This window comes from Microplitis demolitor, chromosome 1 (genome assembly GCF_026212275.2).
Source record: "Microplitis demolitor isolate Queensland-Clemson2020A chromosome 1, iyMicDemo2.1a, whole genome shotgun sequence".
NCBI classification, from domain to species: Eukaryota; Metazoa; Arthropoda; class Insecta; order Hymenoptera; family Braconidae; genus Microplitis; species Microplitis demolitor.
In genome coordinates this window covers 16,142,194-16,158,167 of record NC_068545.1, presented here as the reverse complement: position 1 = coordinate 16,158,167, position 15,974 = coordinate 16,142,194, and the positions used below count along the sequence as shown (strand labels likewise).

At 26.6% G+C, this 15,974-nt stretch overlaps 3 protein-coding genes across 4 annotated transcripts; 2 read left to right on the top strand and 1 right to left on the bottom strand.

Moving 5' to 3' along the window:
- Positions 1–344: 344 nt before the first annotated feature.
- On the bottom strand, positions 345–5,216 carry LOC103577783 (myb-binding protein 1A). The gene is made up of 4 exons (XM_008558590.3): positions 4,957–5,216; positions 4,675–4,869; positions 3,670–4,068; positions 345–3,581 (listed from the first exon to the last, which is right to left on the bottom strand). Exons 1-4 carry the CDS (start codon positions 5,122–5,124, stop codon positions 534–536), a joined length of 3,810 nt encoding a protein of 1,269 aa, XP_008556812.1. The 5' UTR covers positions 5,125–5,216; the 3' UTR covers positions 345–533.
- Positions 5,217–8,402: 3,186 nt separating this feature from the next.
- On the top strand, positions 8,403–11,230 carry LOC103577784 (eukaryotic translation initiation factor 4H). Its single transcript, XM_008558593.2, has 5 exons — positions 8,403–8,511; positions 9,133–9,309; positions 9,381–9,571; positions 9,662–9,937; positions 10,080–11,230. Exons 1-5 carry the CDS (start codon positions 8,480–8,482, stop codon positions 10,220–10,222), a joined length of 819 nt encoding a protein of 272 aa, XP_008556815.1. The 5' UTR covers positions 8,403–8,479; the 3' UTR covers positions 10,223–11,230.
- A 724-nt stretch (positions 11,231–11,954) lies between these two features.
- LOC103577785 (septin-1) lies at positions 11,955–15,915 on the top strand. 2 transcript variants are annotated; one of them, XM_008558595.3, is made up of 7 exons: positions 11,955–12,364; positions 12,447–12,647; positions 12,790–12,982; positions 13,067–13,325; positions 15,046–15,411; positions 15,488–15,592; positions 15,671–15,915. In XM_008558595.3, the coding sequence occupies exons 2-7, from the start codon at positions 12,624–12,626 to the stop codon at positions 15,801–15,803; spliced, it is 1,080 nt and encodes a 359-aa protein (XP_008556817.1). In that variant the 5' UTR covers positions 11,955–12,364; positions 12,447–12,623; the 3' UTR covers positions 15,804–15,915. The 2 variants fall into 2 exon arrangements, with proteins under 2 accessions (XP_008556817.1, XP_008556816.1); XM_008558594.3 differs by having other exon boundaries at positions 11,955–12,647.
- Positions 15,916–15,974: the final 59 nt, after the last annotated feature.

Below are 15,974 nucleotides of genomic sequence, written 5' to 3'. Positions count from 1 at the left end.
AGATGTTTCATTTAATTTATGGAAAAAGGAATTTTCAAATCAAAATAAGAATTATACCTACTTATTCCGGGTATGGCCAGATGCCACTTTTTCACAACAATGGCTCTTCAGTCAAATTTCTATTATTTTAGTAATGAGTTATGAAAAAAAGATTCCAATCAAGTCAAGTAACTCGAATAAGATAACTTTTCCATCGAAATCGATTAGTTTAAGAGCAAAGGATAATTATTTGAATTTCGAACACTATTCGCACACCCCTAGTAACTACTATAGGAATATATTAGTTTTTTAATAAAAAATTTGTCAATTATTTACATTAACTTCGAACTAATAATTTAGATATATAGAGGATGGAAACATGTTTTATTTTATTTATTAGTTATATACAAATTTGTGTTACATAAATTATGTAGATGTATTCATATAAACATTAATTTCAATTTTTATTATTGTATATAAGTCGCTGTAAAAAAATAATAATAAAAAATGATTTGTCAACTTTATAATTTATTTAATTATAACGATAAAAAAATTTAAACATGTTTTTTCTTTTTCGATTTACTAGATCGTTCATTATCAGGATTTGCGCGTTTTTTAATTGACGTTTTGTTCAATTGATTCTTACTGATTTCTTCTCTTATTCCATTTTCTTTAGATTCTTTAGTCTCCATTGGCTCATCTTCAGTAATTTCATTTGGAATAATAACTGAACTAAAGTTAACAGTTTCTAGACCTTCAGCCATCGCTTTGGCTCTTAATTCACGTGCTTCTTTTTTTAATTTTTGTTTATCTCCCTGTTTACTACGATTTTTCAGTTTTTTCTTTAATTCTTTTTTTAATTTTTTAGCTAAATCTTCATCATTTTCTTCTGATGATTCTTTATTATTTTTCTTTTTATCATCATCGTTGTCATCATTTTTTTTTTGGTCCACTGAATTTTCAGTATGTACTCCATTTACCATCGGTTTTTTTTCCTGTTCTTTAACTTTAGTTCTTACATTAGTTGACGCTCCAATATGCGATGCTAATTTTTTATATGCATTCTTAGCATCCATTGAAAGAGAATTTTTTTGTCGATATTCAGTAATTAAACTAGCAATGTTCTTCCAATCCCAAGCTTTAGGTAAATGATGAGGATAAATGACATTTAAAAGCGTCCAAAGTAAGCAAACAAATTTTTGTCGAAGTTCTTTAGAAGTAACATTATTTTCTACTTTCGATGATTCATTTTCTGTTTTGATAATATGTTGATTAGCAACAAGTTCTTGGAGTAATTTTATTGTATATTTACATAGTTTCTTTTCTATTTTCAATCGAAGCTTTGTATATTCTTCATTTTTAATTAATCTAACATTACGATAGAATGTAATTAAAAATTCTAAAGCTTGACTACGACGAAAAGATCTTATAGTATTATCAAAAATATAATCAATTATTAACGGCACCAGTTTCCAGTTTCCAGTCCAAATAAAATGGAGAGTATTTTTAAATAAACTTGCTGGAAGAACGCAATCACGTTTTGTAAAAAATGCTGTTAAACTCTCAATATAAATTTTAACTAAAGAATCTTGAGGTAATCCGGTTTGTTGAAAACATCTAATTAAAAATATATAACATTCAGCTAATTTATCTCCCATCTCTTGACAGACAGAAGTTGACCGTTCACCTTTTTCAATTAATATTGTTGCAAGATCAATCAACAATTTCTCATCTACTCCTGTTGTATCCTTAAATTTTTTAACAGAAGATAATTTTTTAAGACACGAACGCACTCGGCATTTCAAAGGTTCCTGATGAACGTCTTTAATACAAAATTCTAATAAAGTAAATAAAGGTACAAGCATATCTAAAGCCAAAGCCATTGAAGGCCCGGAATCAAGATAAATGTCAAGAAGATCCATTACTCTACCTCTAAAATGAGTTAAAGTTTCTGCAGCTTTTCCTTGCTTCTTTTTATTTGACGGCCGACTTTCCCGAAGAATTCTAAAAGCAGCAGCTAAAGATTCATCGAGACGTTTACCTTCTTCTTCGTCGATTTCATCTAGATCAATATCATTATCTTCAGGATGAGCTGACGCGTCTCCAAGTGCTTGTCTAACTGCAAGTCTCAATCGATCATTAAGTGTTTCGTCTTCATCTTCTTCATCCTCATCATAATTTTCTTCATCGTCATCATCGTCACCCTCATCATTCTCATCTTCGTCTTCTTCATCGTCATTATTTCTTTCACTAAATTTTTTTTTACATGAACTTTCATTATTGTCATCAGAATCTTCATCTTCAGAATTCGACTCGTCATCTGAAGAATCATTTTCAGTACCTTGAGGAACTAGCGGACCTTTATCATCTTTTGGATCAAGAACTTCCAATATTCGATGTACAGATGTTGATGTAAGTACTGGACATATATGTGGAAAAACGCGTTGTACAAGTGATCTTAATAAATGACTATTTTGTGAAAGTAATGACAATAAAAGATCAACAATAACATCAACCCATTCAGGTTCATTATCTTCTTCTCTCTTCTTAGATATTTTAGATTTTTTTTGCGTCAATCTTTCGTAGCAACTGTGAATTTCATTGATATTAGTAATAGCCATTGCTGAATCAGAAAAAATTTGTAATCCCATATTTAAATCCATAACATAAAAAATTAAAACGGCTTCATTATTTTTAGAATCATCATTTAGTTTACTAATAAAATTAATCATTTTCTTCCAAACTTCAATGGCTGATTCATCTAATGGTGTTCTGAGAGTTTGTGTTTTATTTAAAAACAATACATTGTTTAAATGCTTTACCAATTCATTTAAAACATAATGAAGATCAGAGAGTTTCAGTTTATCATCTAAAGCCCGGTAAAAACTATCTTTAAAATGTGAAGCTAAGTCAACACTTACATTTTCAGTTTCACAAAAACCCAAATTAAATAAAAATTTCAATTGTTCAAGCCTCCAACCATGATTTGCATTGACAGTAGGATGAACTAATAGTTTACACAACAATTCACCGGTATAACTTCTCTCAGCATAATTCCAAAATTCTTCTTTTTTATCTCCAGCTTTTTTAGGCTCAGAATTATCTGCAATTCCGCAATAAAATTTAGCCAATTTTTTAACTCCATTGAAATTCATGCTCGCTGTTATCAGTTGAATAACTTTAACTTCTGTTATTTTTTCAATCATAAGATCTCCTGGATAATTAATTAATTTTTTTAAAACAGCGATTTTAATCTTGGGTTTTATTTCTTTGTCACCTAATGCTACTACAAAATGAGCCAACACTTTTCGAAATAAATTTGCTACAACATCATGACGATAACGCTTATCAATATTAAACCTTCCCACCATCCAATTTAAAAAATTTGATGATAATAAAAATGGCAATATACTTTTGTCCTCAATGTTTGGCACGATGAAATTCAATAATTCTAAAGCTAAATATTCCATACTTTTTGATGGATGACCGTTGAATCGTTGATCAATTCCATCCCAAAAATCTACAACATTTTCTGATGATACTAGAAGTTGACATAATATTTTATACAAAGGATGTTGATATGATATAATCCGAGGTGTATCCTGTTATAAAAAAAAAATTAAGTTACTTAACATATAAAATTTATTATTTAAATAATTGCATCATTAATTAAAATAAAATAAAACGTACTGTTATTAATTTAAGCAAATCATTAATAGTTTTTTTATCAATAATATTTTCAGTGCCCAAGTGTTGCTTGATAAATTTTTTTTTTATTAAACTAGGAAATTTAACACTAATATACAATAAAGCATAAAAAGTGTCTAGAGAATGTTCTGACCAACTTTTGCCTAATTCTTTAGCAAGCAATGGCCAAAAGTTAGCTTTGATATATTTTTCATCAAATAGATCGATAAAATCAATTAAGAATGAGATTGAAATAAAGGACAAATAACTTTTTTGAGTACCAGCACTCAATAAAATTTCTAGAATTAGCTGCTGTTTGTCTGGCGGACAATTGAAAAGCAACTTAGACCTCATCAATGATCCACAAAGTAATATTCTTCCCATAAAAATATCACCTTTCTCCTGAAATAAATAAATAAATTTAATTATTTTTAATCTTCAATTAGATTATAATCTAAGTAAAAAATAAAAATTTAAAAAACAGTTGACTTCGAATGATGTATTTTGAACTAATCAACGGATTTTGATGTCCAACGCGACATTCGACGCAGTTTTTCAGACTCTAACGGTAAAAAAATTTAAATCAATTAATTCGATAATTCTAATATCGTTCGAAAAAAAAACTTTTTTTGAAATTTTGTTCTTAAAACGGCATTTGGGGTGAACTTTAGCGTTTTAGAAAAGATTAGATGTTGAAATCATCAATAAAGTATGATAAAAGCAATCCAGAAAAAATTTTTTTATTTTCGAAATAACTTGAAATGTTTTTTACTGATCAAGCACAATTTTTCTCAGAATCCTATGAATTGATAAGCCGCTCCGAATGCCGTATCAAAAGCCAAATCAGTTAATCCGTTCAAAAGTTATAGAATATTGATAAGACTTCAAGATCTGATTAATGCTCGGTTTTCAAAAATTGTACCGAAACCAATAATTTTCCTTTTTTTTTAAATTTTCTTAGCGAGAAGTTAATAATATAAATATTTATTTAAATTAAATCAATCTTACGCTTTTAGAAAGGCTACTTGATGGTTTCAATTCAGCTTCCATTATTTCTATAATTTGATCTATTTTGGTGTCTAAATTTTGTTTAAAATAAGTTGTTAAAGTAGAAAAAAATCCTTTTCTAGAAACCATTTTTGATGATCCTAATCCACGAATTAATCTTTTTAAACAATAAGTTAATTCTTCATTATTTGGATTCTAAAAAAAAAATATTTTTGTATTAAATTAATGAAAATTAATATAATTCTTCAAATTGGAGGTTAAACATGCAAATATTAAACTTACCGTTTTTAATTTAAAAAGTGATTTTAATAAACTTATTTCACTTTGCAATCTAATATGCTCATTATCAACAGCCAGTTTTGAAAATGAATTCAATATTTCTTGGCTTACTTTCATTTTTTTATCTGGTTTAACACAATTATATTCTCCTTCCGAATCCATCGTGACCATGTGCGCGACACCAACCACGTTATGTTAGCACAGATACCTCTACTTGAATCTACTCAAAACTTCTGTAGTCTTTATTAGTGATGCGCAATCGAAATCGATTAATCGAACAATCAATGTTTTCGTTTCAATTATCGATTTTTTTAAACCGATTGTAGTCCTTTCGATTATTTAAAAAAAATCGATTCTTTTTTTTTTAAACGATTTTTAAATATCGATTTTTTGTAAAATTATCTTTAATAGCCACTTTAGCTTGAAGTTGACGGTAATTTGATGATGAAATCACCCGAAATTTGCAAACAATTTTACAGCACAAGTTAAAAATAAAAATTTGCGGTTAATTTTTCTTCAATTTAAAGGTAAACTTTTACGAAAAAAAAAACAGTCGGTACTGTTCATTCTTACCATTACAGAAAGTAAGCAAATTTATACATAAAATTGTCTACAATTTGAGGATAAAAACATACTCAGCAATTTTTCAAGTCAAATTAACGATAAATTGGCATAAAATTTGCCCGAAAATTAAAGACAACTTTTTTCTAGTCAACTTTTGAAGTGAATTTGAATTCTAATTTGGGCAGTAAATTTACGTCAAATTCAATAGCAAGTTGCATACACATTGTCGTAAAAAATGGATAAGTCCGAAGTTGACGGAAATTTGACGAAAAATTCAACGAAACTTTTGCACAGTAAACTTTTGCTCAAGCAAAATGTGCTGTTAGGGAATAACCATATGATAATTTTATATTTCGAAATACAAACTTATATTTATACGCGGTCAAATTAAACTTTAAAATGAAATTTCGAAATCGATTGTTAGATGATCGATTGTGCGACTTTAAAGTTGTGAGCTAATAATCGACTATCAAATAAAGTATATATTAATATACTTTTTTTTTTTACAGCAGACATGAGTATTGAATTTGTGATTTCGGACCCATATTCGTTTTTTTAATTTGAACAAAAAAATTAGAAAGTCGATTTTACACAATCGATTGTTAAGCTATCGATTCTGCAATTAGGTATAAGGTTGTGAGAGGACAAAATCGTTATTTTTTTTTTTCGAAAAAAATCGATTTTTTCAATAATCGATTGTTTAGAAACGATTGATCGCCACCATCGGTTGTCTTCAGTCGATTATATTCAGTTGTAAAAAATCGAATAGTTGCTTCGATTTCGGCAACACTACCTTTATACGAAAGCAACGGTATTCTGAATCATCGAATCTATGAATAGTAGAAGTTTTTCTACGGTTTCTATTACTTTTCGTAGTTTAGATGACATAGACTTGTACACATGAATGACGTTAGTGGAAAACTGCCTTTAATACATGCTGATGTGTAACTTTATTTCATTTCCGCTACTACACTAATCCATCTAACATAAACTGTCATGAACGTTACACGGTAAAGAAAAACAATAATTGATGAAGCCAATAAAGATTTTATTATTGTTTAAATAAAATTAACTTTTAAAATAATTATATTAATAATTATTAATTAAAAAATTCAATACTTACTCCTCGAAAATTATAAAAAAAATGAAAATTTGAAATTTAAAATATTAAAAAAATTGATTATATTTCCTGATTAAACAAAATGATTTACTTAATGATGACTATATATATCTATATAATATTAGAATTGAATCATTTCAAATTGTTTTGAATCATTTCTAATAGTTTTTTAAAATCAGGGTTTGTTAATTTATTCAATAAATAATTTATGAAAACTTCAGTCGTATCACTCAATATTATAAAATTATATTTTGTATTGAAATTCATGAAACATGTAACTTACTAAATAAAATTAATTTCAATTCATATTGACCCTGATTAAACAAAACGATTTGTGACGATTAAAAACGATTAAAAATTAAATCATCATTAATCGTCTTTAATCGTCATAATCGTCATGGATTTTCAGCTTTAATCGTCCTAAATAGTCAAAAGACGATTTATTATTTTACGATTAAAAACGATTCATGACGATTAAAATTTTTAATCGTCATGAATCGTTTTTAATCTTCAATCGGAACCAGAAATTACAATATTATTTTACGATTAAAAACGATTCATGACGATTTGAAATTTTTAATCGTCATGAATCGTCTCTAATCGTAAAATAATATTATAATTTCTGGTTCTGAATGAAGATTAAAAACGATTCATGACGATTTGAAATTTTAAATCGTCATGAATCGTCTTTAATCGTAAAATAATATTGTAATTTCTGGTTCTGATTAAAGATTAAAAACGATTTATGACGATTTGAAATTTTAAATCGCCATGAATCGTCTTTAATCGTAAAATAATATTATAATTTCTGGTCCTGAATGAAGGTTAAAAACGATTCATGACGATTTGAAATTTCAAATCGTCATGAATCGTCTTTAATCGTAAAATAATATTGTAATTTTTGGTTCTGATTGAAGATTAAAAACGATTCATGACGACTTGAAATTTTTAATCGTCATGAATCGTCTTTAATCGTAAAATAATATTGTAATTTCTGGTTCCGAATGAAGATTAAAAACGATTCATGACGACTTGAAATTTTAAATCGTCACGAATCGTCTATTAATTATTAAAGAAGATAAAAAACGATTAAATTTTTAATCTTTTTTAATCCTGTCGAATCGTCGATTGACGATTCACGACGATTTAAAACGATTAAAAACTTAATCGTTTTAGATTCTCTCGAATCGTCAGTTGACGATTCACGACGGTTAAAAACAATTAAAAATTGAATCGTTTTTAATCTTCTTTAATAATCAATCGACGATTCACGACGATTTAAAACGATTAAAAATTTAATCGTTTTTAATCATCAATTGACGATTTGTGACGATTAAAACAGTTTTAATTGTCACAAATCGTTTTGTTTAATCAGGGGAAGCACATCTTTGTATGATGCTATATTAATATCCTTATATGTTGAATAAGTTAGTTCTAATTAACTTGGTGATGTAATTGTGATTTAAGATGTCAAGTTTTTTAATGCAACTCATATCCAACGTATAAATCTATGAAAAATTTTCTATTGCATGTAAAGAAAAATATAATAATTGAAATTAAAATTTTGTAAATTAAATAAAAATTGAATACTTAAATACTTTCAGAAATTTAATAAAATAATTTATCCGATTATTAAATATTTATTTGTGTTAAGCGTTATTGAAAATTTTTTTACGTTGAATAACCTTTCTGAATTCAAAATATAGAATAATTTTGCGCCACGAAAGACGTAGAAAAGTGCCATCTTTCCCATAACGTTAGTAATTGTGTTTTTTATATGACGAGCCGCTCAGTGTGTCCTCCCGGTCAATTTTCAGCAGTTTTCAGTTTCGTGCATCCAATATGGCTGGTTGTGGAGATCATGAAGATTCGAGGTAATTATACGTTCATATTTATGTTTTAAAATTATCGTCAATTAACTTAAAGTGATAAATAACTATTTAACTAGATAACACATTAAACACAAAAGTAAATACCGATTTATTGTTCGTTTGTAAGACGATTTTAAGGTTAAGTGAGAGTGCTTTGGAGTTTTGATGCACCCCGCTTTAAAAGAAACATGATGCTTAAGCACGCGGTTTTATTTCAGCTTAAAAATAAACTACTTTCGTTTAATAATAACTAATGTTTTTTATTATAATAATTTCATTAATTTTTAGTCTTATGTAAATTGCACAATAGCTCTGTACAACTTGCTATTTGATTTGGATATTAAAATTTTCGAACGTTGATAAACTTGATAAAGTTGAGACACATCACGAAATCATTTATAGCTTGCGACAATATTTATTTAAAGCTAATGTTTAATTTAATTTTTTAGAAAATTTCGTTATGTAGAATTTTATTGTTGAATAAAAAATAAAAAACAAAAAAAAAAGAATTGATGATTTTTGTTTAACGCATTTTTGAAATTTTATTATTAAGTTATTTATTGTGAATATTTATTTTTCTTAAAGTTTCTATGATTAATAATAAAATGACTTTTTGTGTTATAGAGATTATTTAAGTGGTATAAATCGTGGTGGAAGTAGAAAACCACTGCCTACTGAACCTCCATATACTGCATATGTTGGCAATTTACCTGATGGAATCGTTCAAAGAGACATTGACAGAATATTTGAGAAACAGAATGTGAAAAATGTACGATTGGTTAAAGATCGAGAAACTGATAGGTCCGTTAATTAAAGTATAAAGTTAATATTTATAATTATATTATTATTAATATTATTATTATTAATTATAGATTTAAAGGATTTTGCTATGTCGAGTTTGAAGATATTGCTGATTTAGAAGAAGCTTTACAGCTCAATGGACGAGTTAAAGTTGAAACAAATATTGTAAAAATAGATGTTGCAGAAGGAAAACGAAATGATAGAGGTGGATTTGATAGAAGACGAGGTGGAAATTCAGCTGGCGGTGGAGGTGGAAGTTTTGGTAATTTTTCATACTGAAGAGATTTATAAAATAATTATTTAATACTTTGTGTAAATATTTTGTTACATATATTTATTTAAATATTTGCAGGATATAATGACCGCAGACCGCAGGGAAATAGTGGTCCAGGTAGTAGACAAGGTTCGGGAGGATATAATAGTGATGTAAGAGGTGGTAACAGAGGTAATTATGGAAATTTCCATGAAGACGGTGGTCCCGGACGAGATTGGTCTTCTCGTAGTAGTAGTGGTCCTCCAAGGTCTTCTTATGGAGGTACTAGTGGACCTCGACGTGGAGGAGGGCCTGGTAATTCCGATCGCAGCAAATCTTTCCAAGATGAACCATTTCTTAAAGGACCGCCTCCAGGTATTTTTAATTGTTTCATTTAAAAATATTTAAGTTGTAAAAATATCTCATTATAAATGAGCTAAATGTATATTTTATAGTTTATCTAAATTAATTTTCTGTTTATGTTAATAATGATTATTTTTTAATTAAAATTTTGTAGACGTGAGTGGACGAAAAAAATTGGTTTTACAAAAAAGATCAGTTCCTGATCCAGTTAATGCACTTGCTGAATCTAGTAAGAGTAGCTCGATTTACGGAGGAGCTAAACCTCGAGAAGAAAGAGTAGATTCGAGTGGAAAGTAAATTTCACTACAATTCACAATTAATTTAACTTTTCTCATAAAACTTGAGAACAAAAAATTTCATAAAGAACAAGATAAAAAAAAAAAAACAGAATACACCATTTATATCATAGAAACACAAGATTAAAAAAAAAAATGTTAAATTTGATGAACAGTAAATGAACAGAAAATAAGGTGCTCTCGCAGTTTCTGAAAATAATAGTTAGAAGAAATTTTCTGTTGTGAATCATAAACTGCAATGTCAAACAATAATTTTTATTTCTTTAACCTCTCATGGAGCGTCTTCCTTAAGGGAAAGTAATAGATAAGAAAAAAAAAACTAACTCACAAAATCTGTCCCTAAAAATGATAAATTATATCTTTCATGTAAGTTGCAATTATGAGCAATGTAATTTTTCTATTTATAATGCTCTTTTGTCTGAACATTGTTAAAATAATTGTAATAGCATTTTAATTCCCAAAAAAATAATAATGATTTAAAAAGAAAATAAAAAAAAAAAATTCGTAAATTATGTAAGAAGTGAGTGTACAATGAATGTTTGAATACAAATAATATTTATGTGAAACAGAAATTATACATAGAATGTAAGCATCAGTTTATATATATATATATATATATATATATATATATATATATATATATATATATATATATATATAAAGTGGGTTAATAAATAATCATTTATGTACAAATTGATCGTTAAAATCACATGCACGTTTATTTATAATAAATTAAAAACATCATTTTCGTAATTGTCTCTTACAAGTTAATAATTTGTGATTTTTTCGTTTGTTATAATTATCTTTATTTCATAACTAAAATAAAAATAATAAATGTTTATTAATATTTCAGTTCTATATTTTATTGATCAGGAATTATAAAAATTAAGAAAAAAAAACACAAGAAACTAAATACAATATTATTACCGTAACAAAAAAATATATCTAGTGACTACATTAATTGCACGACATTTATGATTATACATAATAAATGATATGATTAACATGAGTTTTGTTGTTTTCATTTAGTTACAATAAAAATAATTTTAATAATTGATTTTAATAGAAGTGGTAGAGAAAAATGAATGAATTTTAAAATTAAATATTAATAATATGGTGAAAGTATAATTATGATGTCACTAAATTTATTTATGGCTATGCGCAATAATGATTATAATTTAATAAATTAATTCGGAGTTTGCCTCATATTGGTGTAATGTATAAAAAACACTTGACAATGTAATGTTACTTGCGAATGTAACTTCAATTGTAAATGTTGCAATAACAATATACAAAAAATACATCAATGTTATTACAACATTTAAATAAATTATAAAATATAAAATTGGCCTCTTAATATACATAAGTATTTCATTAAAAATCATAAAAATTGTAGCTGTATTATATATTTCTAATCTATTTTTAAAAAATAGTTTATTTTACTTTTGAATATTATTACTTTAAGAATATCAAATAGAATTTAAAAAAAAATAAAAACAATATAAAAAAAGTATTAAAATATATCACATTAGCAATAAAAACAATGATTATTACTCAATAATAAACTAGTTATATATTTATAGAAATAATAGCATTTTTATTAATAATTTAATAAAAAAAATTCATTAGTTTTTACTAAAATATACAGTTCAAGTTAATTATAAATTTACAAATGATTTAGAATTTACCGCCAAAGTATCGATATAGACACATACAGAAAATTTATTATTGAAATAAATAATTTATACCCAGTAATGCTTCTAAAAATAATTTAATTATAAATTAGTGTATTAATAACCTTTGTGCTTTTAATAAATTAGTCGGATTTAATATAACACACATATATATATAATCAGTTTTTATTATTGTTGCCACGCCTTTGTCTTACTGTCAAGTCATTGATTTCCTTTTTTTAAACGGAAATATATACTTCCTGCACTAAATAAAGCATCCAACAGAATATATTTTTTCATTATAACATGTGCTTATTGGTCAATAATTGCTGCATCACCCAATAACTGATTTAATACATTTTTAAGTAAAAATAACGTGTTGTCAATGATAGAAATGATTTTATTTATTTAAAAATTAAAATTTAATTAATTTTATTTCAAAGATTTCGGTTGAAACATTTTGTAGTAAAGTAACTAACTCAGGATAAAATCAACATCCCCTACATTTATTTAATAAATATATATTCTATTATTTTATCCCCACTATTTTAGTTTTAGATCAAAGACGACCGACTCGACGCAACTTTGTTCTCTGGTTGTGTTGACTTTACTAACACCCTGATTGGCGTCTAACTATAAATTACTAGATTTATTTTTTTTTAAATTTATAATAATTCACAATTGTTTCAAATTGTTTATTACAATTATTAATTAATAAAATAATTAACAATGTCAAGTGAAAGTGTAAAAACGGTAAGAATTTTATTAAAACAATTAATAAAGGTTATCAAACACCTAAACTCTAAAATTAGATTCTTTTATTATTTTATTAAATAATTATAATTTATGTAGATAATCTAATTTACGTAAATAAATTTAATTTAATTTATTACAGTTTGCTAGTCTTGAGACGCCAGGATATGTAGGGTTTGCTAATTTGCCAAATCAAGTCCATAGAAAATCTGTGAAAAAGGGATTTGAGTTTACACTGATGGTTGTTGGTGAATCAGGTCTAGGAAAATCGACTTTGGTTAATAGTCTTTTTTTAACTGATTTATATCCTGAACGAACTATACCAGATGCTGTTGGTTAGTTTATATTAAATATAATATTATTATTATTTAATACTGAATAATTATATAATTATTTATTTTTAATTGTATTTATATTAGAAAAATCTAATCAAACAGTAAAGTTGGATGCTTCAACGGTTGAAATTGAAGAGCGAGGTGTTAAACTTAGATTAACAGTAGTTGACACACCCGGATATGGAGATGCCATTGACAATACAGATAGTTTTAGAGCTATTATTCAGTACATTGATGATCAATTCGAACGATTTCTTCGGGATGAAAGTGGTTTAAACCGAAGAAATATTGTTGATAATAGAATACACTGTTGTTTTTATTTTATTTCACCATTTGGTCATGGGTAATTAAATTTTAAATATTTCGATTATTAAAATAAATATTTACTGGTAACAAAAAAAATAGCTTTTTAGGTAGATTTTTTTAAAAATCTAGGTAATGTATTTGTCCTCAATGTCGATTTTTCAAGAAATTGTGTTATAACCTAGCATAATTGGTTGAGTAGAATTAAAAAATACCATTCTTAATCTTATTGAAATTTTCCACACTTATTCTATGTGTAACTATCACGGTTAAATTCGAAAATGAACTGAATCGGTTGATTAGTTCAGAAGTTATGGCTGTTTGAAATTTTTACGATTTTTCGTGAAAATAAGTTTTTAATCACTGTTAAAGTTTATATAAGTTTAAACCTAATATTCGTAGATGATTTTCGAAAAAAGTATCTGAAAGCTGGTCTAATAATCTTGAATTTATGACCTTAAGCTTCATGTTTTGATCATTTCTTCCAATAATTTGATAGCCTTGAAAATTTTCATGGAATCAAAAGATTTTGAAAATACGGTTTTCATTTCTCATAATTTATTCATTTTCCATTATAATCCAAATAATGGTCAGTTGTACTTTATTGTGAAAAAAATAATCTGTAAATTTCACAGCTATTTTATGTTTTAAAAGTATTTTTTTGATTACTTATTATGTTTTAAACGTACTTGTACGCCCTGTGATTATAATTCGTCTTGTTAGACATTTTATTATAGAAATATATTTTCATTTCTCAGCATATGAGTGTACAGTTTGGAGCATTAATGTCTGGTGATTAGAATATCTTTTAGAAAAGATCCAAAGACCAGGCATTAATGTTCCAAGCTGTACAAAAATATTAAGTGGACTTCAAATGTAATATCAATAACTCGGTCTATAGATATAACCACGCTTACTCAAAGTTAGTTTGTCATTCCGACACTTAGTAATACGTAATTAAATTAGCATTGATCGTACATGTATGTATAAATATATAAGTATCCTAACAATATTTAAATCGCGGATTGAAAAACATCTTCAAAAATTGGCTTCAACCTTAGTAAAAAATGAACAAGGGCTGCTTTCGTTTTAAACTAAGCGCGAGCTACCGAAAAGTCAGGGAGGTGCTGGAAATTTTCGAAAAATCTACTTTCCATTCTGGCTGCCAGATGGCATTTTTTTTTTTTTTTTTTTTTTATTAAAAAAAAAATTATTTTAGCAAATAAAGTTGGTTATTTTTTTTAAAGGAAATTATTTTTCTTGGTGCAATTTAAATATTTAGTTAAACTGTCTTCTTATCAACGCCTTTAAAAATAATAATCCAGATAACGAATATGATTAAAAGTTGACGTACATATTAGATAATGCCAATTTGCTGTCAATTTGAAATTTAATTTTATTCTTTATTTTTTTATGCAACTTTTTCTGTTAATTATCATAAATTATCAACTTTAAAACTATGCATTTTACTCCTGAAATCCTTCTTCCACGTCTTTCTCTTCATTTTAGGTCTCTTGACTGTCAAACGCTGGTCTGAAGTTCATGAATCTAATGAATAACTTTCCTTCCTTCTTTTTGAATTTATTGTTTATCAGACTGTTCAGCACGAATATATGATCCCTTGTATCTCTTTTTTTTCTAAAATCAACTTGAATTTCTCTTAGAATTTTTTCTTTTTTTATTCAGTTACTATAAGTAACTTAATAATTAAAATACAAAAATATTTAATGTTTATTAATAATTTATTTATTAAATTATAGATTGAAACCTTTGGATATTGAATTTATGAAACAACTTCATAATAAAGTTAACATTGTACCAGTAATTGCAAAAGCGGATGTTCTTACAAAAAAAGAAGTTTTACGTTTAAAGAAACGTGTAATGGAAGAAATTGAGGGTAATGAAATTAAAATTTATCCTTTACCTGATTGTGATAGTGATGAAGATGAAGATTATAAGGAACAAGTGAGACAACTGAAAGAAGCAGTTCCATTTGCAGTATGTGGAGCCAATACCATGCTTGAAGTTAAAGGACGAAAAGTTCGTGGGCGATTATATCCTTGGGGAGTTGTAGAAGTTGAAAATCCTGATCATTGTGATTTTATAAAACTTCGGACAATGCTTATGTAAATTTATATTAATTTAAAATTTTTGAAATTTTCAAATATTTATTTAAATAATTATTTATATTATTTATTATAGTACTCATATGCAAGATTTACAAGAAGTTACTCAAGAAGTACATTATGAAAATTATCGAAGTGAAAGATTAGCCAAAGGAGCACCTGTACCTCCTCGAAGGCAAACGTAAGTATTTAAAAATAAATATATGTCATTAAGTTATTATTACATAGTTAATTTAATATTTATTTTTCATTTTAATAGGGCTGTTGAACCTGTTGAAAAAACTGTTGTCTCAGAAAAAGATCGTATTTTACAAGAAAAAGAAGCGGAATTACGACGAATGCAAGAGATGTTGGCTCAAATGCAAGCACAAATGCAACAACAACAGCCATAATATTAAATATGATGTTGATTAACACAAGAAAAAGGTTTCTTTCGACAGGTGCCACAGATATATTGTTAAGTTTAAATTAATATTCAGGCACAATATATATAACGGTATTACTACTTGTTGTCAATTTTTATTTTCGCTAATAGTGACAACAACGAAATATTTTTTCAATGA

Coding starts and splice junctions, on each gene's coding strand:
- LOC103577783 (XM_008558590.3), bottom strand. CDS start 5,124: ATGGTCACGATGGATTCGGAAGGAGAATATAATTGTGTTAAACCAGAT. Junction 4,870..4,956: donor CACTTTTTAAATTAAAAACG/GTAAGTTTAATA, acceptor TTTTTTTTTTAG/AATCCAAATAATGAAGAATT. Junction 3,582..3,669: donor ATTTGCTTAAATTAATAACA/GTACGTTTTATT, acceptor TTTTTATAACAG/GATACACCTCGGATTATATC.
- LOC103577784 (XM_008558593.2), top strand. CDS start 8,480: ATGGCTGGTTGTGGAGATCATGAAGATTCGAG. Junction 8,512..9,132: donor GGAGATCATGAAGATTCGAG/GTAATTATACGT, acceptor TTTGTGTTATAG/AGATTATTTAAGTGGTATAA. Junction 9,572..9,661: donor CGGTGGAGGTGGAAGTTTTG/GTAATTTTTCAT, acceptor AAATATTTGCAG/GATATAATGACCGCAGACCG.
- LOC103577785 (XM_008558595.3), top strand. CDS start 12,624: ATGTCAAGTGAAAGTGTAAAAACG. Junction 13,326..15,045: donor ATTTCACCATTTGGTCATGG/GTAATTAAATTT, acceptor ATTAAATTATAG/ATTGAAACCTTTGGATATTG. Junction 15,412..15,487: donor AAACTTCGGACAATGCTTAT/GTAAATTTATAT, acceptor TATTTATTATAG/TACTCATATGCAAGATTTAC.